This window comes from Rhinoraja longicauda, chromosome 11, assembly GCF_053455715.1.
Source record: "Rhinoraja longicauda isolate Sanriku21f chromosome 11, sRhiLon1.1, whole genome shotgun sequence".
Taxonomy (NCBI): domain Eukaryota; kingdom Metazoa; phylum Chordata; class Chondrichthyes; order Rajiformes; family Arhynchobatidae; genus Rhinoraja; species Rhinoraja longicauda.
In genome coordinates, this window is record NC_135963.1 from 60,772,124 (window position 1) to 60,795,210 (window position 23,087).

General features: G+C 48.4%; 1 protein-coding gene across 1 annotated transcript; it reads left to right on the plus strand.

The window, feature by feature from the left end:
* The first annotated feature begins 5,389 nt into the window (after nucleotides 1–5,389).
* LOC144598169 (V-type proton ATPase subunit G 3-like) lies at nucleotides 5,390–22,736 on the plus strand. The gene is made up of 3 exons (XM_078408067.1): nucleotides 5,390–5,536; nucleotides 14,934–15,034; nucleotides 22,462–22,736. Exons 1-3 carry the CDS (start codon nucleotides 5,455–5,457, stop codon nucleotides 22,639–22,641), a joined length of 363 nt encoding a protein of 120 aa, XP_078264193.1. The 5' UTR covers nucleotides 5,390–5,454; the 3' UTR covers nucleotides 22,642–22,736.
* The last annotated feature ends 351 nt before the right edge of the window (nucleotides 22,737–23,087 follow it).

The window sequence follows — 23,087 nt, forward strand, 5'->3', positions numbered from 1 at the left end:
CCTTATAAGGGCTATTTACGATGTGTTGCCATCACCGCAGAACCTCAAACAGTGGCTAGGTGGGGACAGGTGGTTTTAAACTAAATAGTGATTCAAATGGGATGGACAAGGATGGAGTTAAAGGGAAAGAGAGGATAGGAAAAGTTAAGAAAGACCCCAGAATTAACGGGCAGAAAGCTCACGAAGGAATAGGAGAGAATGGCCAAGTGTAATAGGAGTCGATATGAAAGGTGAGATGAGCAAAGGATTAAAAGTACCATATATGAATGCGCGAAGTATAAGAAGTAAAGTAGATGAGCTTGAGGCTCAGTTAGAGGTTGGTAGATATGACATTTTGGGGATTACAGAGACGTGGCTGCAGGAGGATTGGGCCTGAGAATATTCAGGGTTATACATCCTATAGAAAGGACAGGCAGGTGGGCAGAGGTGGTGGGGGTAGCTCTGTTGGTGAGGGGTGAAATTCAGTCCCTTGCAAGGGGTGACATAGGGACTGACGAGGTGGAGTCACTGTGGATAGATTTGAGGAATTGTAAAGGTAAGAAGACACTAATGGATGTATAACATTACAAAGAGTAACGGGAAGCTGGAGAATTGGGCAACTTTGAAAGGACAACAGAAGATAGCAAAACTGGCAAAACGGGCTGAAAAGATGAGGTACGAAGCGAAGCTGGCCAAGAATATAAAGAAGGACAGTAAAAGCTTCTTTAGGTATGTTAAGAGAAAAAGATTAGTAAAAACAAATGTGGGTCCCTTGAAGGCAGAAACAGGTGAAATTATTATGGGTAACAAGGAAATGGCGGAAAAGTTGAACAGGTACTTTGGATCTGTCTTCACTAAGGAAAACACAAACAATCTCCCAGATGTACTAGAGGACAGAGGATCTAGGGGGATAGAGGAACTGTTTACCATATATATTAATGATTTGGAAAAGGGAATTAGAAGCAACACTAGTAAGTTTGCGGATGACACAAAGCTGGGTGGCAGTGTGAACTGTGAAAAGGATGTTAGGAGGTTGCAGGGTGACCTGGACAGGTTGAGTGAGTGGGCAGATGCGTGGCAGATGCAGTATAATATAGATAAATGTGAGGTTATTCACTTTGACGGCAAAAACAAGGAGGCAGATTATTATCTCAATGGTGTCAGGTTAGGTAAGGGGGAGGTGCAGCGAGACCTGGGTGTCCTTGTACACCAGTCACAGAAAGTTGGCGTGCAGGTACAGCAGGCAGTGAAGAAAGCTAATGGAATGTTTGCCTTCATAACGAGAGGATTTCAGTATAGGAGTAGAGAAGTTCTTCTGCAGTTGTATAGGGCCCTGGTAAGACCACATCTGGAGTATTGTGTACAGTTTTGGTCTCCTAATTTGAGGAAGGACATCCTTGTAATTGAGGCAATGCAGCGTAGGTTCATGAGATTGATCCCTCGGATGGCGGGACTGTCATATGAGGAAAGATTGAAAAGACTAGGCTTGTATTCACTGGAGTTTAGAAGGATGAGAGGGGATCTTATAGAAACATATAAAATTATAAAAGGATGCAGGAAAAATGTTCCCAATGTTCGGCGAGTCCAGAACCAGGGAACACAGGCTTAGAATAAAGGGGAGGCCATTTAAAACTGAAGTGAGAAGGAACTTTTTCACCCAGAGTTGTGAATTTGTGGAATTCTCTGCCACAGAGGGCAGTGGAAGCCAAATCACTGGATGGATTTAAGAGAGAGTTAGATAGAGCGCTAGGGGCTAGTGAAATCAAGGGATATGGGATTGGAGGATAGCTAATCTTATCCCACTTTTCAAGAGAGAAAACGGGCAATCATAGGCCATTTAGCCTCCATTTAGATGGTGTCAATTTATTTGAGAAGTAATAATGGCGTATTTGGATAGCAGTAAAAGGACTGGTCAGCATGGATTTATGAAGGGGAAATCCTGCTAGACTAATCTTCTGGAAAAAAATTTGAGGATGTGACAAGTAAAATGGATGAAGGGGAGCCAGTGGATGTAGAGTATCTAGACATTCAGAAAGCCTTTGATAAGGTCCCACACGGGAGATTGGAGAGCAAAATTAGAGCACATGGTATTGGGGGCAGGGTATTGACATGGATAGAGAATTGGTTGACAGACAGGAAGCAAAGAGTAGAAATAAACTGGTCCTTTTCAGAATGGCAGGCAGTGGCGAGTGGAGTACCGCAAGGCTCGGTGTTGGGGCCGCAACTATTTACAATATATATTAATGATTTGGATGATGGAATTAGAAGTAACACGAGCAAGTTTGCAGATGACACAAAGCTGGGTGGCAGTGTAAACTGTGAAGATGATGTTAGGAGGTTGAAGGGTGACCTGGACAGGTTGAGTGAGTGGGCAGATGCGTGGCAGATGCAGTATAATGTAAATTGTAGATAAATGTGAGGTTATCCACTTTGGCGGCAAAAACAAGGAGGCAGATTATTATCTCAATGGTGTCAGATTAGGTAAAGGGGAATTGCAATGAGACCTTGGTGTCCTTGTACACCAGTCACTGAAAGTAAGCGTGCAGGTACAGCAGGCAGTGAAGAAAGCTAATGGCATGTTGGCCTTCATAATGAGAGGATTTGGAGTATAGGAGCAAAGAGGTCCTTCTGCAGTTGTATAGGGCCCTGGTGAGACCACATCTGGAGTATTGTGTGCAGTTTTGGTCTCCTCATTTGAGAAAGGACGTCCTTGCTATTGAGGCAGTGCAGCGTAGGTTCAGGAGGTTAATCCCTAGGATGGAGGAAAGATTGGAAAGACTAGCCTTGTATTCACTGGAGTTTAGAAGGATGAGAGGGGATCTTACAGAGATGTATAAAATTATAAAAGGACTGGACAAGTTAGATGCAGGAAAAATGTTCCCAATGTTGTGGGAGTCAAGAACCAGGGGTCACAGTCTAAGAATTAAGGGGAGGCCATTTAAAACTGAGGTGAGAAGAAACTTTTTCACCCAGAGAGTTGTGAATTTGTGGAATTCTCTGCCATGGAAGGCAGTGGAGGCCAATTCACTAGATGAATTTAAATGAGAGTTAGATAGAGCTCTAGGGGCTAGTAGAATCAAGGGATATGGGGAAAAGGCAGGCACAGGTTACTGATTGTGGATGAACAGCAATGATCACAATGAATGGCATTACTGGCTCAAAGGGCCAATTGGCCTCCTTCTGCACCTGTTGTCTATGTTTCTATGTTTCTATGTTTCCGTGACCCGGCCTGTCCCTGGTGTTCAGTGCAGGCAAAGATGAGGCATATTTTGTCAGGATGTAGGACTAGTCTTTCTTAGGGTCGGTATAGAGCTAGATAGAGTTAGATAGAGCTCTAGGGGCTAGTGGAATCAAGAGATATGGGGAGAAGGCAGGCACGGGTTACTGATTGTGGATGATCAGTCATGATCACAGTGAATGGCGGTGCTGGCTCAAGGGACCGAATGGCCTCCTCCTGCACCTATTTTCTGTTTCTATGTTTCTATGTTTCTATGTTTCTATGTTTCAAGCTTGACAATATCTTTCCTATAACATGGTGCCCAGAACTGAACACATTATTCTAAATGCAGTCTCACCAGCAACATCTTCTCACAACTTCTATACCCAAAGTGCCAATCACCTTATCTACCTGCGACTCGACCTTCAAGGAACTATGCACCTGTACTAGATCCCTCTGCTCTACAATACTCCAGTGCAAGACACTGCAGATGCTGGAAACTAAAGCAAAAAAACAATGTGCTGTTGGAACTCAGGGAGTCAGGCAGTATCTGTGGAGGGATATAGACAGACAATATTATGGTCAGTCTGACCAGTTGGCCAGTTTTATTTATGCTACCAGAGGACAAAATGTGATTGAAGGAAAATGTAAATGTAAAAAAAACAAGAGTAACAAAAACAAGATTAGTGGGTGATAAGATCCTCAGAATTGCCTCTTGTTTTATTTAGTATTTTCACTGATCTTGCTGCATAAATCCACCTACAGACACAAGGAACTGCAGATGCTGGAATCTTGAGCAAAAAAACTGTGCTGGAGTAACTGTGTTGGAGAGGTTGGGCAGACTAGAACTTTATTCCTTGAAGCACAGGAGACTGAGGGGCGATCTTACAGGGGGGTTTAAAATCATAAGGGAATAGCTAGAGTAAATACAGACTCTTTTACCGGGTAGAAGAATATACAGTGCATTCGGAAAGTATTCAGACCCCTTCACTTTTTCCACGTTTTGCTACATTACCGCCTTATTTTAAAATGGATTAAATTAATTTTTTAATCATCAATCTACACACAATACCCCATAATAAAAAAGCGAAAACAGGTCCTGCAATGGTGCAGAAATTGTTTTATACCCTTCCCCAGATCTGTGTCTCCACACAATCCTGTCTCGGAGGTCTACGGACAATTCCTTCGTCTTCATGGCTTGGTTTTTGCTCTGACATGCACTGTCAACTGTGGGACCTTATATAGACAGGTGTGTGCCTTTCCAAATCATGTCCAGTCAATCTAATTTACCACTGGTGGACTCCAATCAAATTGTAGAAACATCTCAAGGATAATCAAGGATGAACATAAGCTCAATTTTGAGTGTCATAGCAAAAGGTCTGAATATTTATGTAAATTTGATATTTCAGTTATTTCTTTTTAAATACTTTGCAAAAATTTCTAAACACCTGTTTTCGCTTTTTTATTATGGGTTATTGTGTGTAGATGATTTAAAAAAAATTAATCAATTTTAAAATATACGGCTGTAACGTAGCAAAATGTGGAAAAAGTGAAGGGGTCTGAATACTTTCTGAATGCACTGTAGGTCTAAGGTGAGGGGAGAAAGTTTTAATTGGAAAATGAGGGGCAACTTTTTTCCACATAGAGGGTAGTGGGTATGTGGAACAAGCTTGCCAGAGGAGGTCGTTGAGGCAGGTACGATTACAAAATTTAAGATACTTGGACAGGTACATGGATAGGAAAGAATTAGAGGGATATGAGCCAAGTATAGGAAGGAACTCAGGTGCTGGTTTAAACTGAATACAAACACAAAATGCTGGAGTAACTCAGCAGGACAGGCAGCATCTCTGGAGAGAAGGAATGGGCCATTGCTTCTATCCAGATATGCTGCCTGTCCCACTCGGGCCAAGTGGGATTAGATAGGTAATCTTGGCCAGCATGGGCAAGTTGGGCCTAAGGACTGTATGACCATGATTAACATGTATAGGCCACGTTCTTTCAGAGATGCTGCCTGAACTGCTGAGTTACTGTGCTGAGCACAGCCAATGTTTGTGTTTTAGTCAGACATGGGATAAGGCACATCAAGCATTGGTGATCTGCTGGGTTGGGTATAGCTAGCTGAAAGCAGCCTGTGACTGGAGCTGGCTCTGCTCTACAAGCAGTGCTTGTGTTTGTAGCCACAACAAGGCAAAGTCACAGGGACCCTATAAATGTGGAGCTGAGTGCTGCCCTGGCAGTCTGCTGTCTCACCGGACAACATGACCAGCCACTCACAGGGAATCCATCAGCTACTGCAAGCAGAGAAGCGGGCAAAGGAAAAGTTAGAAGAGGCCAAGAAGCGTGAGTAAATGAAACTATTAATAAACTCTCGCCCACTCTCATTGATAGCGAAAGATAGTTGCAGCACACCGGGGAAATGAAACACGAACATCATTATTGTAGAGGAAGCATTGATATTAGATTCTTCAGACTTTGAACAAAATGTATATCACAAATATAAATTGTACCAGCAAAGGTTTTAGTTAAGTTTATTATTGTCACGCGCACCGAGGAACAGCAAAAAGATTCAATTTGCATGATATCCAGTCAAAGATCACACATGATTATAATCAAGGTATCCACAGTGTACAGATACAGGGTGAAGGAAGGGCACAGTATTTAGTGCAAGGTATAGAATGTTTTATTGTCATATGTCCCGATATTTGTATATAGATACTAGACGACCCGTGCAACCATTGGATTCCCACAGAGTCAGTCAGACCCCCCTCCCCCGCAATGCACAGCAAGATCCCAGGTTATACCCCACCTCCCCCTCCCCCGCAATGCACAGCAAGATCCCAGGTTATACCCCACCTCCCCCTCCCCCGCAATGCACAGCAAGATCCCAGGTTATACCCCACCTCCCCCTCCCCCGCAATGCACAGCAAGATCCCAGGTTATACTTAAATAACCCTTGTATTTGAACCACAACCCCAATCGGCTCCAAACCCCTCCTGCACTGGTCTAGCACCCTCCCCGTCCCCCAGAATCAGTCGGACCCCCCACCTCCCCCTCCCCTGCAATGTACAGCAAGATCCCACTCAGATTATACTCAAATAACCCTTGCATTTGAACCATAACCCCAATCGGCTCCAAACCTCTCCTGCATTGGTCTAGCACCCTCTGCCACTCCAAAAGCACACAGCAAGATCCCAGGGTATATCTGAGGCTGTGGCGGCCGGGCAGTCTCCCTCGGGACCGGGGGCGGGCGAGGGGGGAGAGGAAAGGGGAGAGGGAGCCACTCACCGCAGCCCCGGGCGGCCTTCGTGACAGCCAGCAGTAGGAGAGCCGCAAGGCGCTACTCCATGTTCGTCCTGCCATCTTCGGCGGCCCTCTTCTCTGACCTTTCCTCTGCCGCTCTGCTGCACCACTGGAGGAAGATCAGGCGCGGGGCACGCCGGGACGGGCGCTGGTCCTCCCGGTGCTGCTGCGCAGGCACGTCGCCGCCAGGCCCAGCAACCCTCCCCCAACTGTGCATGTGCGGATCTGATGGCCATCTTCTTTGACCTTCTCTCTGCCACCGCACTGCACCACGGGAGGAAAGTCAGGCGCGGGGCACGCCGGGACGGGCGCTGGTCCTCCCGGTGCTGCTGCGCAGGTATGCCGCCGCCGGGCCCGGCAACCCTCCACCAACTGCGCACACACGGATAACTGTTGCGTCTCCGTTGTGACGCAAGATGTACCGTTTCGGCTGTATTTCGGGAACATACATACACCCATACATACAAGATGAGAGTTTTAGTTTATACTAGACCAAGTGGACCCGTTGGGCCCATTCCTCGTGGAGGGGGGACAGGGAAGGGGAGAGGGTGTCACTGAGTGAGCCCTGGACCCAAAGCCTCTCCTGTATTGGTGTAGCACCCTCAACCCCCCCCCCCACTCAATCCCCCTTATCTCCCTCTCCTCCCCCACTAACCCACTCCATCCCCACTTGCCCCTCCCCGCAACCAATCCTCCCAGGCCTGCCTCCACCCCCATTCCCAGCTCCCCACCCCTACTCTCCCCTCCACCCCAGTCCCCTACCCATCCTCTCATCACCACCTCCCTCCCCTCGCCCCACCCCCCCCACTCTTCCTTCCCCACCCCCACTCTGCCCTCCTCCCCACCCCCACTCTCCCCCGCTCCCACCCCCACTCTCCTCTGCCCCCCACACTTTCCTACTCCCCAACCCCCCCTCCTCCCCACCCCCACTCTCCCCCGCTCCCACCCCCACTCTCCTCTGCCCCCCACTCTTTCGTACTCCCCAACCCCCCCTCCTCCCCACCCCCACTCTCCCCCGCTCCCACCCCCACTCTCCCCACCCCCCTTTCCCCCCCACCCACACTCGCTCCCACCCCCACCCTCCCCTCACCCCCACTCTCTCCTCCCCCCACTCCTCTCCCCCACTCTCCCCTCCTCCCCACCCCCACTGTCCCCCTTCCCCCCCACCCCCACTCTCTCCTCCCGCACCCTCAACCCCCCCCACTCTATCCCCTTTATCCCCCCTCCTCCCCCCACTGTCCCACTACATCCCCCTACCCACCCCCACTTTCCCCTCCCCACTTGCCCTTCCCCTGCCCCCACTCCCCCCAGCCCTGCCTCCACCCCCATTTCCCCCTCCCCACCCAAATACTCTCTCCCCTCACCCCCACTTCCCTCCCCTCCCCGCACCCCCACTCTCCCTGCCCGCACCCCACTCTCCCCCCCCACCCCCAATCTTCTTCCCACCCCACTCTCCCCCTCCCCCACTCTTCCCTCCTCCCCACCCCCAGCCTGCCCTCCTCCCCACCCCCACTCTCCCCCCCACCTCCACCCCCACCCTCTCCTCCCCCACCCCCTCCTCCCCCCCTTCCCCCCACTCTCTCCTCCCCCCACTCTCTCCACCCCATGCCCCCCCACTGTCGCCCACCCCCACCCTCACCCCCACCCTCACCCCCACCCACTGGCCGTGCGTGCAGGGAGGAGGAGGAGGAGGGAGCGGTTCAGTATACAAGAAAATACAATATATTAAATTAGTTTAACATATTAAAGATAGTTCAAATGTCTCCAATGAGGTAGATGGGAGGTCAGGATCGCTGACTAGCTGGTGAGAGGATGGTTCACTTACTGGATTACTGGATCACAGCTGGGACCAAACTGTTGGCATTTTGCTCAGCAGCAACTTCAGCCTGCACTTTGCTCTGGCCATAATTATATATATGCTACAACACTGTGTGCAAAGAGAAGGGTTAGAGGTACAAACATGCCTTGCCCCTGATACACTGTACTGGGGAACACAGGGCATCCATGCGGTAAGAGATTTCTCCACTGGCATAGCATTGTTGGACAAACATGTAGTGAAAGCTGCTAAAATGCTGCCCATAGTATCTTCAGGGTAAACATAGAACACAGAACAGTCAGCACAAGCCCATCAGCTTTTACATACTGAAGCTGATGCCTACTTTAACTCACTTCCTCTGCCAGCATGTGATCCATATTCCTCTATTCCCAAACTTGACCCTCTCAACAAAAATCAAAGTCATTATTAGAGGTACCTGTAAATAACTGTGACCTGAGAACATGTTAGATGCTTGGTAAAGAATGATTTTCTCCAGAGATTGGCCGATCCATACAGACCATGACTGTAGAATGTGCAGGAAGGGACTGCAGACGCTGGTTTAAACCAAAGATAGACACAAAAAGCTGGAGTAACTCAGCGAGACAGGCAGCATCTCTGGAGAGAAGGAATAGTTGACATTTCAGCACGAGATCCTTCTTCAGACTGTAGAAACGTTGATTACTTGCGCAGAATATGCAAGGGGTGGCACAGTGATGCAGCGGTAGAATCACTGCATGACAGCACCACAGAACCATGTACGATTCTGACTGCCGGTGCTGTCAGTGTGGAGTTTGCACGTTCTCCCTGTAACCACGCGGGCTTTCTAGTTTCCTCCCACATTCCAAATGCCATATCAGGGGCAGGTCAGGTTTGTAGGTTACGTGGCCTCTGTAAATTGATCATTGTGTGTAGGATAGTGCTAGTGTTCGGGGACAGATTCAGTGGGCCGAAGGGCCTGTTTCCTCACTCTATCTATAAACTAAAATGAATATGAGTAGCATATTGATTTTAAAGTTGGCAGCCTCTGACTGTTATTCATTGACCTAAAATCAGCCAGCTTAGCTTCCTCACTGCAGGTCTGTCCATCCATGTTGGAGCCACTAGCGTCTGCTGGGGTCAGCCACAGGAGAAGCCAGGGCCCCAGCTGTACCCTGCCATGCCCAGGCACTGCTGCTGCCGGCAGGTGAGCTTTGCAACAGAAGCCAGCCCTGTCCTTCACTCGACGAACATAGGGAAACAGCCTCCATTGCCCTCTTCTCCCCAATCTCATACGATCATGAGAGGAATAGATCGGGCAGATGCACAGAGTCTCTTGCCCAGAGCAGGGGAATCCAGGACCAGAGGACATAGATTTAAGGTGAGGGGGAAAAGATTCAATAGGAATCTGAGGGGTAACTTTTTCACACAAAGGGTGGTGGATGTATGGAACAAGCTGCCAGAGGAGGTAGTTGCAGGGACTATCCCAACATTTAAGAAACAGTTAGACAGGTACATAGATAGGACAGGTTTGGAGGGACATGGCCCAAACGTGGGCAGGTGGGACGAGTGTAGCTGGGACATGTTGCCCGGTGTGGGCAAGGTGGGCTGAAGGGCCTGTTTCCACACTGTATCACTCTATGACTCCTCTGGGGAAAGCGGGCACTTCTGCCAGCTTGGTTAGGCATGATTCACTCAGCAGGAGAAACGACTCTAGGCAAGGACCAACTGGTCTGTGGTTCCATTGTCCACTGCCTTCACCTAATAAGCCCTGCATTTTACAGGGAGATACAGGATAGATTTTCACAATCCTCACAAGGGTATCATGGTGTTATTAGGTTGTTTTCATGACTTTGTTTTATAGTCCTTGCTTTAACCAGTCCATCCATCTCCAACAGCCCCTTGCCACTTCTAACACTAAGTGTTGAAAACAGGGCCAGGTGACAATTGGACTTAAGATGTAGGAGGGAACAGCAGATGCTGGTTTATCCAGAAGATAGATACAAAGTGCTGGAGTAACTCAGCGGGTCAGGCAGCATCTCTGGAGAACATGGATAGGTGACGTTTCACAGAGTGCTGGAGTAACTCAACGGGTCAGGCAGCATCTCTGGAGAAGGAGAATGGGTGACATTTCGGGTCGGAACCCTTCTTCAGGCTGAAGTAGAGGGGGGTAGAAACTAGAGGTCGGAAAGGCCAGATAAATTAGGGCCGGCAACAGATGACCAAGGAATGGTGGAGCCCAGAATTGGATGGGAAAGAGGTGATAGCAAAGAGATACAGGGATGCGAACATTGGTAGGACAACTAGGGTGGGGGGTAGAGTGAGAGAGAATGCATGAAATTAGAGGAATCCAAGTTTTGGGCCATTTGTGAACAAGGCTTGAAACTGTCCCCTTGATGACCACAGTATAGTTGAGTTTATTATTGTCACGTGCACCGAGATACAATGAAACGCTTATAACTGATCATCACAGTTCACTCCTGCTGAGTTACTCCAGCATTTTGTGATACCTCCCATTTGTACCAGCATCTGCAGTTATTTTCCTACATCACAGTTTGCAAGATGTCTGGTGATAAAAGTACTTCCCCAAAGTTTGCACTCCACACCCTTTTTGGAATGGGAACTACTTCTAAAGTGTGTGATCAACTTTCTAGTGAGAACTGCAAAGCTGGATGTTTCCAACTCAGTAGTTTTCTTATTTACATCATCCTAGAAAGTGTCATACAATTGTCCACACATCTTCTGTCACTTCCCCTTCTGCATTGTTCACTCATCAACTTCCCTGTTAACTCCTCCATCACCACAAACACCCACTCTACTGTCCACAGCATCTGCTCATGTAACCACAGGTCATAGAATGTAGAACAGTACAACACAGGAGCACACCCTTTGACCCATAATGTCCGTGCTGAACATGACACCAGGCCAAACCAATCCTCTGGCTGCATCCTAGGAATTCCAATAGATTAGAGGAAGAAAAATTTAAAAGATTGTACACTTGTCACGGATTACTACAAATGCCTAGCGATTCTATGCACTTGCTTCATATCCAACTATCCCCACCTTGAACGATTGGTCAGTGACCAGATGCAGTCTGAAGAAGGGTCCGAACCTGAAACGTCACCTATTCGTGTTCTCCAGAGTTACTGCCTGACCCACTGAGTTATTCCAGCACTTTGTATCCGTTTTTGTGAGTTGCGTCTGCAGTTTCTTGTGTCTGCAGTTTTTTGATTTTTAGATTTAGAGATACAGTGCGGAAACATGCCCTTGGGCCCACCAAGCCCGTGCCGCCCAGCGATCCCCGCACATTAACACTATCCTACACACACTAGGGACAATTTTTACATTTACCCAGTCAATTAACCTACATACCTGTACGTCTTTGGAGTGTGGGAGGAAACCGAAGATCTCGGAGAAAACCCACGCAGGTCACAGGGAGAACGTACAAACTCCGTACAGACGGCGCCCGTAGTCAGGATCGAACCTGAGTCTCCGGCGCTGCATTCGCTGTAAGGCAGCAACTCTACCGCTGCGCCACCGTGCCGCCCTTGAGCTGCTCAATTCTGCTTGAGCTGCTCAGTATTTCTACCATTTTCTTTGAAAGCAAAGAATTTCACTGCGACTTGTCACGTATTCAACTCATCTTCTGCTATAACTTAGAGTCATAGGGGCCTACAGCTTGGAAACAGACCCTTTGGCCCAACTAGCCCACACTGACCAACACATCCCATCTACTCATGTCCCATGTACTCTTGTGCCACCTGTCTGCATTTGGCCCATATCCTCTAAAACCTGTCCTATCCATATACCTGTCAAAATGTATCTTAAGCATTGTGATAGTCCCTGCCTCAACTACCTCCACCGGCAGCCCGTTCCAAACACCCACCACACACTGTATGTAAAAGTTACCCCTCAGGATTAATATTTAAATTTTCTCCTTTCACCTTTATCCAGGTCCTCTAGTTCTCTATTCTCCTACTCTGGAGAAGAGAATCTGTGCGTTTACCCAATCTATTCATCTCATGATTTTGTACCCCTCTGTAAGATCACCCCTCATCCTCCTGTGCTCCAAGGAAGAGAGTTCCAGCCAGCTTAACCTCTATCTATATATCAGGCCTCCAAGCTCTGGCGACATCTCGTAAATCTTCTCTGCACCCTTTCCACCTTGACAACTTCTTTCCTATAACATGGTGCCCAGAACTGAACACAACACTCTAAATGCGGCCTCACTAACATCTTATATAACTGTCACTTTCCTACTATGAAAAAAAAGTTTAAACTTTAGTATATGGAAATAAAAGGCAAGAAAACTCACTGGCTGAATTGGAGGGGAGGGGGTGGCGTGGCAGGGGGAGCAGGGGAGATTGTCACGCAAGTGGCCCCATTAACTCAGCACCACTGACAATTCTGTAAGGTGAATACTGCCCTTGAATTGTATGGTGCAACTTCACTTGAAAATGCAAGCCTGACAATCACCTCCTATGGAAGATGCAAGATCCTTTTCAAATATCTTCCTTGTCTGGCTTCCCAATACAAGCCAGCTTTAGCCATCTTTAGCCATCTTCCCAAATACAAGCTAGCTTTAGTCACGGCCAAACCCAACACCCCAGATCAGCTTCAATGGCAGTAATATAAATTTAGATGATCGAGAGCTGCAGGTTCCTTTGTGTAAATATCAGTGATAATTTGTCCATTACCAACCACATTGAGGTCATGGCCAAGAAAGCACACCCATGCCTCTCCTCCCTCGGGTAACTGAGAAAGTACTGCTTGTGTCCAGCAACCTTACCAATTCTACAGATGCTCCATGGAAATCATCCTAGTGGGTTGATTTGGAAACAGCTCTGCCCAAGTCCACAAGAAATTGCAGGGAGTTGTGGACATAATCTAGTCCATCTCACAGACCAAACAGCCCACCATTGACTTCATCTACATTTCACATTGCCTTGAGAAAGTAGGCGACAATGATGTACAACATGGTGTGTTCTGGGTGCTAATATTACAAAGCCCAACAAACAACTTGCGATTATGTGAGCATTTCATGACAGTCACATTTGTTTCCTCAACCGCTATTCAGGTTCTTAGATATTGTCCATCTACACTTCATGCAGCCAACATAATCAAGGACCTTTCTCAACCCAGTCATTTACTCTTCTCCCCTCTTCCGTCAGTCAGAAGATACAAATGCAATGCAATGGGTCAGGTAGTACTCTGGGGATAAGGGATGGGTGATGACCTTTCTGAAGAAGTGTCCCAACCCGAAACATTACCCACTCTTTTTCTCCAGAGATGTTGCCTGAGCTGTTGAGTTACTTTGTTACTCCAGCTCTTTATGTCGATCTACTGACATAATGTTAGGGTGTAGTCTCAATCGCTTAACCTCTCATTGCAGACATTGGACATTTCCTCTGAAACTTTTAACCTTGTAACGCTGTAACACTAACACTATATTCTGCTATTTGTGATACATTTTCTTTTTGCATCACATTCAGCACAGACATTGTGGGCTGAAGGGTCGATACTGTGTTCTTGTGCTGAGACTGTGTTCTTGTGCTGAGACTGTTCTATGTATCAGTCCATGTGACAATAATAAGCCAATACCATGCCACAAGTAGAAGGTAGAGGCCCCTGTTAATGTCATACCCCAGTAAGAAACAGAGGTAGCCAGACCAGGAGTAGGTCATCTAGGCTACAGTTCTGCTCCATCATCCATTAGCATCAAGACTGATCTGTTTTCATTTCACACAGAAGGTGGTGGGTGTTTGGAACGACCTGTTGGAGGAGGTAGTTGAGGCAGAGACTATCACAATGTTTAAGAAACATTTGGACAGGTACATGTACAGGAAAGGTTTAGAGGGGTATGGGTTTAACACAGGTGGGAGGGGCTAGTGTAGATGGAGTATGTTGGTTGGTGTGGGCAAGGTGGCTGAAGGTCTCTTTCCACACTGTATCACTCTACCTTGCTGCCATTGCTCAGCACAATTTGTATGTCCTTACATTTCCCCAGTATCCAGTCAGGCTACAAGAAGTGATACAACTCAAAGCAGGGCAGATCCCTGAGGGCTAGTGCCCAATTTGGTGGATAGTACAGAGAGCCAAGGGACTGAGGACACAAGGAACTGCAGATGCTGGTTTACACACAAAAAAAACAGAGTGCTGGAGTAACTCAGCGGGACAGGCAGCATCTGTGGAGAACATGGATAGGTGACGTTTCTGGTCAGGACACTTCTTCAGACGGAAGGTCTGATGGGTCAGTGTCGTTGTCAGTGTGTGGGACCCACACCACACTCTCTGATCCCCACAGAGCCATACCCATAACACAACCAAAGCTCACGTTGCATCACCATCCATCCACACGGCTGTGAGAAATTGGTCTGTATATAAAAACGACAGCCGTCTGCCTACTTAGATTTTGTGCTTCGAGATCTGAATGAAAATCGTGCACAGGAGGACGGAATCCGTGTAGAAAGTGCATACACCATCAGTAAGGAATTGTTGGAGGCAGATGGCAGAAAGACTTACAGACATCAGACGCATCATCCCTCCGATTCCCGTGTGTGTATCAGACTTGTGGCTCCGTCGGTATGAAGCCCGAATCAGGCATCTTTCTTTCTTTCTTTCTTTCTTTGTGAACGTTACCTGCAGGGAAGGGGCAGGCGGCTGAAACAGGCAAGAGCGAGGCACAGGCTGACATTGACCAATACCGCCTACAACGCGAGAGGGCATTTAAACACAAACAAGACTCGGTGCGTATTGATGCATGACTACTGTAAGGTCGCGATCAATGGGTCATCTTGGGGAAACATATCAACCAATCGGTAATAGGGAATCTAATGAAGAAACTAGGAAAACAAAAGACAGCAAGTGCTGGAGTAACAGCGGTCTGTGGGGAACATGGATAGGTATCATTAGGGTCGTGAACCTTCAGATTGATTGTGTGGGGGGGGGTACAAGAGGGGAGGTTGTGGGGGGTGGGGGTGGGGTGTGAGATGGGGGGGGGGGAGGAGAGGGGGTGGGGTGGGGTGGAGAGGGGGGTGGGGGTGGAGAGGGGGGTGGGGTGGAGAGGGGGTGGGGGTGGAGAGGGGGTGGAGAGGGGGGTGGGTGGGGGTGGAGAGGGGGTGGGGGTGGGGTGGAGAGGGGTGGAGAGGGGGTGGGGTGGGGTGGGGTGGAGAGGGGGTGGAGAGGGGGGTGGGGGGTGGGGGTGGAGAGGGGTGGGGGTGGAGAGAGGGTGGAGGTGGGGGTGGGGGTGGAGAGGGGGTGGGGTGGAGAGGGGGTGGGGTGGAGAGGGGGTGGGGTGGAGAGGGGGGTGGGGTGGAGAGGGGGTGGGGGTGGCAGGGCCGTTTTTACAGCATTATGGGCCCCCGGGCAAAGCAGTGTACTGGGGCCCCCACCGTTACTCTCCCCCACCGCCCTTTCCCTACCAGCCCCCCCCCCCCCCCCCCCCCCCCCCCCCGTCGTGCCGGCGAAAAGCACTTGCCGAAAAGCTTAGCGATGGAGTTAGGGTGCTACATTGTTGCGAAAAGCACTTACAGATCGCTGTGAGAAGCACTTAGGGATGGAAAATGTTGCGAAAAAAGCACTTATTGAACCTACATTTTTAAAGTAGTATTTATTTATTGCAAGTCACTTAACATACACAGATCAGCATGGGGCCCCTATGCTCGTGGGGCCCCCGGGCAAGTGCCCATCAGGCTCATGCGTTAAGACGGCCCTGGGGGGTGGGGATGGAGAGGGTGGTGTGTGGGGGTGGAGAGGGTGTAGGGGTGGAGAGGGGGTGGGGGTGGGGGGTGGAGAGGGTGTGGGGGTGGGGGTGGGGGGGGAGAGGGGGTGGGGTGGGGGGGTAGAGGGGGTGGGGGGAGGGCGTGGGGGTGGGGGGAGAGGGTGTGGGGGTGGGGTGGAGGGGGTGTGGGGGAGGGTGTGGGGGTGTGGGGGAGGGTGTGGGGGGTGTGGGGGGAGGGTGGGGGGGAGAGGGTGTGGGGGTGGGGGGGAGAGGGTGTGGGGGTGGGGATGGGGGGGAGAGGGGGTGGGGGAGGGTGGGGGGGGAGGGGTGGGGGAGGGGGTGGGGGGGGAGATGGTGTGGGGGAATAAAGGAGGAATGAGGGAGAAAGGGTCGTTGGTCGGAGGTTATGTAAAATTGGAGACTTCAATATCTGAAATAGGGTCCTGACCCGAAATGTCACCCATCCTTTTTCTCCAGAGAAGCTGCCTGACCCGTTGAGTTACTCACACACTTTGTGTCTATCTTCAGAATAAACCAGCAGTTCCTTCCTACACATTCAATGTTCATATTGGGTTGTAAGCTCCCCCAGCAGAATATGAGGAATCTAATGATATTGGGCAGGGAGCAGGTGGCCATCGCACCTTTGCCAAGTAGATGCTGTAGTCTGAGGTATAGGAAGAGACTGCTGGTTAACACCAAGTGCTGGTAGCTCCACTCAGTCAGCCTAGGCCTACGTGCTCTCCCAGTTGCTAAATACTTTAAACCCCCTCTCATTCCACACTGTCAGAGGCCCAACGCAAATTGGAGGAACAGCACCTGATATTTTGCTTGGGCAACTGACAACCCAGCAGTATAACTATTGACTTCTCTAACTCCAAGTGACCCTTGCTTTCCCTCTCTCTGGGAATCCCTCCCACATTCTCCGACTAGTTTCACTGTCTTGATTGCCTCTTTGTATGCCTCCATTGCTAACAATGAACCATTCTACACTCTTTGAGCATTGTGTGCTTTGATCTGTCATTTTCTCACCTTACCCTTCCATATCTCTGTCTCCCTCTCCCCGAGTCTGAAGAAGGGTCTCGATTCCTTCTGTCCCACTACCTGTCCCACTGAGTCACTCCAGCATTTTGTGTCTTTTGCCATTTGCTTTGCTGCCAAAAGCAGGGAATCAAACAGGCCACCTGAGAGAACTCAGGCCTTTATTGCTCCTTAATACAAACCAAATTTGTTCATTTGTAGGAAAGAACTGCAGATGCTGGTTTACATGGAAGGTAGATACAAAATGCTTCTTCAGACTCGACCTGAAACGTCACCCATTCCTTCTCTCCTGAGATGCTGCCTGACCTGCTGAGTTACTCCAGCATTTTGTGAAATAAATACCTTGGATTTGTACCAGCATCTGCAGTTATTTTCATACACAAAAATGCTGGTAACTCAGCGGGTCAGGCAGCATCTCAGGAGAGAAGGAATGGGTGACATTTCAGGACATTTCAGGACCTTTCCTGCCTCTTTAAAATCAAGATTAATGAAATGTCTTTTTAGACAAATGGCAATAAATCAGGCACCCACAAACCTTGTTTTAAAGAATATAAATGTTACAATGAACAATGGCATTTGATTGATCCCTTAAAAAATGTGGCAAAGTCGTTAATTACCAGTTTTATCAGTTATCAGCCATGCTGGTAGAGATATCATTAACTTTCTCCCTGGCCACATGCCAAACAGCAGCTCATGGTTTCATGTTTTGATGATAAAGTCACAGAGTTCTAGAGTTGTACAACAGGCCCTTCAGTCCACCCTGTCTAGGCCAACCAAGTTGGCTTCCTGGGCTAGACACAAAATGCTGGAGTAACTCAACAGTCAGACAGCATCTCTGGCGAATAGGAATAGATGACTTTTTGGGTCGAGACCCTTCTTCAGACTGAGAGTCAGGGGAAAGGAAAACAAGAGATATAAATGGTGATATAGAGAGATATAGAACACATGAATGAAAGAAATGCAAAAAAACCCAATTGTTAGCTGTGGCCTAGGCAAAAACGAGTTGCAGACAATGAGCCGAAACAAGCCGACTTTGAAGCTAGTACAATGACTGGTGGTGAAGGGAAGGAGAGTGCGGGGATGCAAGGGTTCCTTGAAGTTAGAGAAATCAATATTCATACCACTGGGTTGTAAGGTAGACACAAAATGCTGGAGTAACTCAGCGGGTCATGTAGCATCTCGGGAGAGAAGGAATGGGTGACGTTTCGGGTCGAGACCCTTCTTCAGACTGATGTCAGGGAAGGGGGCGGGACAAAGATAGGATATAGTCGGGGACAGGAAGACCAGTAGGAGAATTGGGAAGGCAGAGAGGATTGAGAGGTGAGAGGTTAATGTTCATACCGCTGGGGTGTAAACTACCCAAGCAAAATATGAGGTGCTGTTTCTCCAATTTGCGCTGGGCCTCACTCTGACAATGGAGGAGGCCCAGGACAGAAAGGTCAGATTGGGAATGGGAGGAGGAGTTGAATTGCCGAGCCACCGGGAGATCAGGTAGGTTAAGACAGACTGAGCGGAGGTGTTCAGCGAAATGATCGCAGGGCCTGCGCTTGGTCTCGCCGATGTAGAGATGTTGACACCTGGAACAGCGGATACAATAGATGAGGTTGGAGGAGGTGCAGGTGAACCTCTGCCTCACCTGGAAAGACTGTTTGGGTCCTTGGATGGAGTCAAAGAGGGAGGTAAAGGGACAGGTGTTGCATCTCGTGCGGTTGTAAGGCAAAGTACCTGGGGAGGGGGTGGTTTGGGTGGGAAGAGACGAGTTGACCAGGGAGTTACGGAGGGAACGGTCTCTGCGGAACGCAGAAAGGGGAGGGGATGGAAAGATGTGGCCAGTTGTGGGATCCCGTTGGAGATGACGGAAAGGTTGTATACGACGGCTGATGGGGTGGAAGGTGAGGACAAGGGGAACTCTGTCCTTGTTACAAATGGGGGGAGGGGAGCAAGAGCGGAGCTGCGGGATATTGAGGAGACCCTAGTGAGAGCCTCATCTATAATGGAAAAGGGGAACCCCCATTTCCTAAAGAATGAGGACATCTCTGATGCCCTGTTTTGGAATACCTCATCCTGGGCGCAGATGCGGCGTAGACGCTGGAATTGGGAGTAGGGGCTAGAGTCTTTACAGGAAATAGGGTGGGAAAAGTGGGTTTTAAACTGCCCATGTGAAATATGAGGTGCTGTTTAACCAATTTGTGCTGGGCCTCACTCTGACAATGGAGGAGGCCCAGGACAGAAAGGTCAGTGTGGGAATGGGAGGGGGAGTTAAAGTGTTTGACAACCGGGAGATCAGGTAGGCCCAGGTCCTGAGCGAAGGTGAGCATTTTGGGCTAGTCCCATTTGCCTGAATTCGGCCAACAGTCTTCTGAACCCTTCCTGTCCATATAATGTCCAAATGTCATTTAAAAGCATCTACAACTTCCTCTGACAGCTCATTTCAGATGCGGACTATGCTCTGAGTGAACAAGTTGCTCCTGAAGTTCATGTTAATACCCTCCCCTCTCACCTTAAGCCTTTGTCCTCTAGTTTTAGAATTCTCTATCTTGTACATCACAGTAAGGTCAACACTCATGATCTTGTACATCACAGTAAGGTCAACACTAAGCTTCCTACACTCCAAAGAAAAAACTCCCAGTCTCTCCAACCTCTCCCAATAATTCAAGCCTGCCAGTTCAAGTAACATCCTGGTGAATCTCTTCTGCACCCCACCCTAAAGGTCACTATCTTAGTGACCTTTCCTGTAACTGGGTGACCAGAACTCCACACTATGCTCCGTGTGATCTCACCAACGACTTGCAAGGCTGCCTCATTATGTCCTAACATTTGTACTCAGTGAATGCAAGTGTGCCAAACTCCTTCCTCATGACCCTGTCCACCTGCCTTGCCACCTTCAGGGAGCAGTGCACCTGTGCTCCCAGATCACTCCGCTCTACAACACTTTCCAGGGCTCTATTATTTACTGTGTAAGTCCTGCCCCGGTTTGGTGTATCAAAGTGCGCCACCTCAACAAATAATGTGTAAGAAGGAACTGCAGATGCTGGTTTAAACCGAATATAGACACAAAAAGCTGGAGTAACTCAGCGGGTCAGACAGCATCACTGGAGAAAAGGAATAGGTGACATTTCGGGTCAAGACCCTTTTTCAGACTTTCAGACAGTCTGAAGAAGGGTCTTGACCCAAAACATCATCTATTCCTTTTCTCCAGAGATGCTGTCTGACCCGCTGAGTTACTTCAGCTTTTTGTGCCTACATCAACACATGTCGCTCCGAATCAACCAGTTTATTTCAATTTAAATGAAAACATACTTTTATTTTCCTTACGTAAGTTGCAGGCTTTAAGTAACAGAAAAATCTATTAGCTACTGCTTTAACGGATAATTGAAGAGTTGTTAGACACCACCCATTCACCTGGTGCTGAGGGACTGCTATGATGTTGTGGAAACATCGCTAGCATCGTCTCACCCATACACGCTGAGACACTGGCAGCAACTGGGTGTGTGTGTGTGTGTGTGTGTGTGAGTGCGTGTGTGTGAGTGAGTGTGTGTGTGTGTGAGTGTGTGCGTGTGAGTGTGTGTGAGTGTGTGAGTGTGTGAGTGTGTGAGTGTGTGCGTGTGAGTGTGTGCGTGTGTGTGTGCGTGTGTGTGTGTGTGTGTGTGCGTGTGAGTGAGTGCGTGCGTGTGAGTGCGTGCGTGTGTGTGAGTGTGCGTGTGTGTGTGCATGTGTGTGTGTGCGTGCGTGAGTGTGTGTGCGTGTGTGTGTGTATGTGAGTGTGTATGTGTGAGTGTGTGTGTGTGTGTGCTGTGTGAGTGTGTGTGGGTGTGTGTGCTGTGTGTGTGTGTGTGTGTGAGTGTGTGTGCTGTGTGTGTGTGTGTGTGTGGTACTTGTTAACATGGTGGGCATTATTACAAGGGGAGGCAAGAAAGCACACCAATGCCTCAACTTACTTAAGGGTTGGGAAGTTTGGCATGTCCCCAACAAGCTTCACCAACTTCTACCGATGCACCATAGAAAGCTTTTTATTGGGATGCATCACAGCTTAGTTTGGGAACTTCCATCCAAGACCGCAAGAAATTGCAGAGAATTGTGGACGCAGCTCAGACCATCGCACAAACCAACCTCCCTTCCACTGACTCCATCTACACCTCACGATGCCTCGGCAAGGCCAACAGCATCATCAAGGACCAGTCTCACCCCTCCCTCTTCTCTCCTCTCCCATCAAGCAAGAGGTACAGAAGTGTGAAAATGCACACCTCCAGATTCAGGGACATAATTTAAACGGCTTGATTCTAATCATGTATAATCTTTGCTTTGACTGGACAGCATGCAACAAAAATCTTTTCACTGTACACGTGACAATTATAAACTAAACTAACCTAAAGTTAGCAAGGCCACCATTTATTCTCCGTAATTACCCTTCAGAAGGAATTGCTTAGTCACCTTCTTCAAAGGTACTTTCATAGTGCTGGAGAAGCAAGGAACTGCAGATGCAAAAAAAAGACACCAAGTGCTGGAGTAACTCAACAGGTCAGGCAGCAGCTCTGGAGAACATGGATAGGTCCGAAGAAAGATCCCGATCTGAAATGTCACCTCTCCATGTTCTCCAGAGATGCTGCCTGACCCGCTGAGTTACTCCAGCACTCTGTGAAACGTCACCTATCCATGTTCTCCACAGATGCTGCCTGACCCGCTGAGTTACTCCAGCACTCTGTGTGTCCCCACATCGTGAGTCGGCCAGCAGCAATGAATGGACAGCATTATATTTCCAAATTAACTTTCTCTTCCTTTGAACTGGTGACGTGGGAGCTCTGTTAGGAGAGTTCCCATCCTCATCCTGGCTATTATTGGCAAGAAGCACTGGCAGTTTAGGTATAATTCCATGATGATAACAACACGTTTGCCATCATGGCCGCTGCAGAAATGGCTTCATTTAACCACATTGTCTGATTCCAGCAGCATAGTACCTTATTCCAGCATTATCTGAGAGTGGTCAAAAAGGCAGACGAACTAGAGGACAATTGAACTCTTGAATATTTACACGACAAATATCGTACTGATGACATGAAGTGTTTCCAAAACGCTTGAAACAGGAATTCCAGGCATGTGTTTTCATCCATTTACTATAAACATCAGATTGATGGAAATATCAAACTCACAGCTTTAAGGTGAGAGGGGAAAAGTTTAAAGATGTGTGAGGCAGGTTTATTACACAGAGGGTGGTGGGGGCCTGGAACATGCTGCTGGGGGTGGAGTTGGAGGCAGATACCATAGTAGCTTTTAGATAGGCACATGTATCTGCACGGAATGGATCACGTGCAGGCAGATAAGAGATGGTTTTGGCATCGTGTTGGGCACAGACCTTGTGGGCTGAAGAGCCTTTTCCTGTGCTGTACTGTTCTATGATGTACCTCTGCTTTCCCCCAGATCATGGGATCTCAAGGTAATCTTTTGGCTCACGTGGATGAACAAACCAGGGCAAGAATCAACGGGCTAATCAGCAACCATGAGCAGAACAGTGAGAAGGTTCTGCAGAAGCTCTTGGGGCTGGTTTGTGAAATCAAACCAGAAATCCATGTCAATTACAGAGATACCAGCAATTGTTGACTGGAGATAACAAACCTGATCAAACTGCCGACATGCTTTGATTACAGACAACTCAGACTGGCAAATAGATGACAAATCATTGTATCTTCATTGTGAGTGCCTTGGGACTTGTTCCTGTTAATAAAGGTGCTGTATAAATGCAAGGCTTTGTGACTGATTTCTGTCCTTAACCCCTTCCTATAACTAGCCACTGAGTCTTGCAGTCAGAGGGGTTAGACAAACTACACAATGGTGAGAACCATATTCTGCTCTGTATCTTCCCCTTTGCTCCACCTACTGTACTTGAGTTTGACTTGATTGTAATTATGTATAGAATGTTTTTAGTTTAATGTAATCACGTGTACTGAGGTACAGTGAAAAGCTTTGTTGTTGCATGCTATCCAATCAGTGCAAGAATATACATGATTACAATCAAGCCATCCACAGTGTACAAATACAGGATAAAG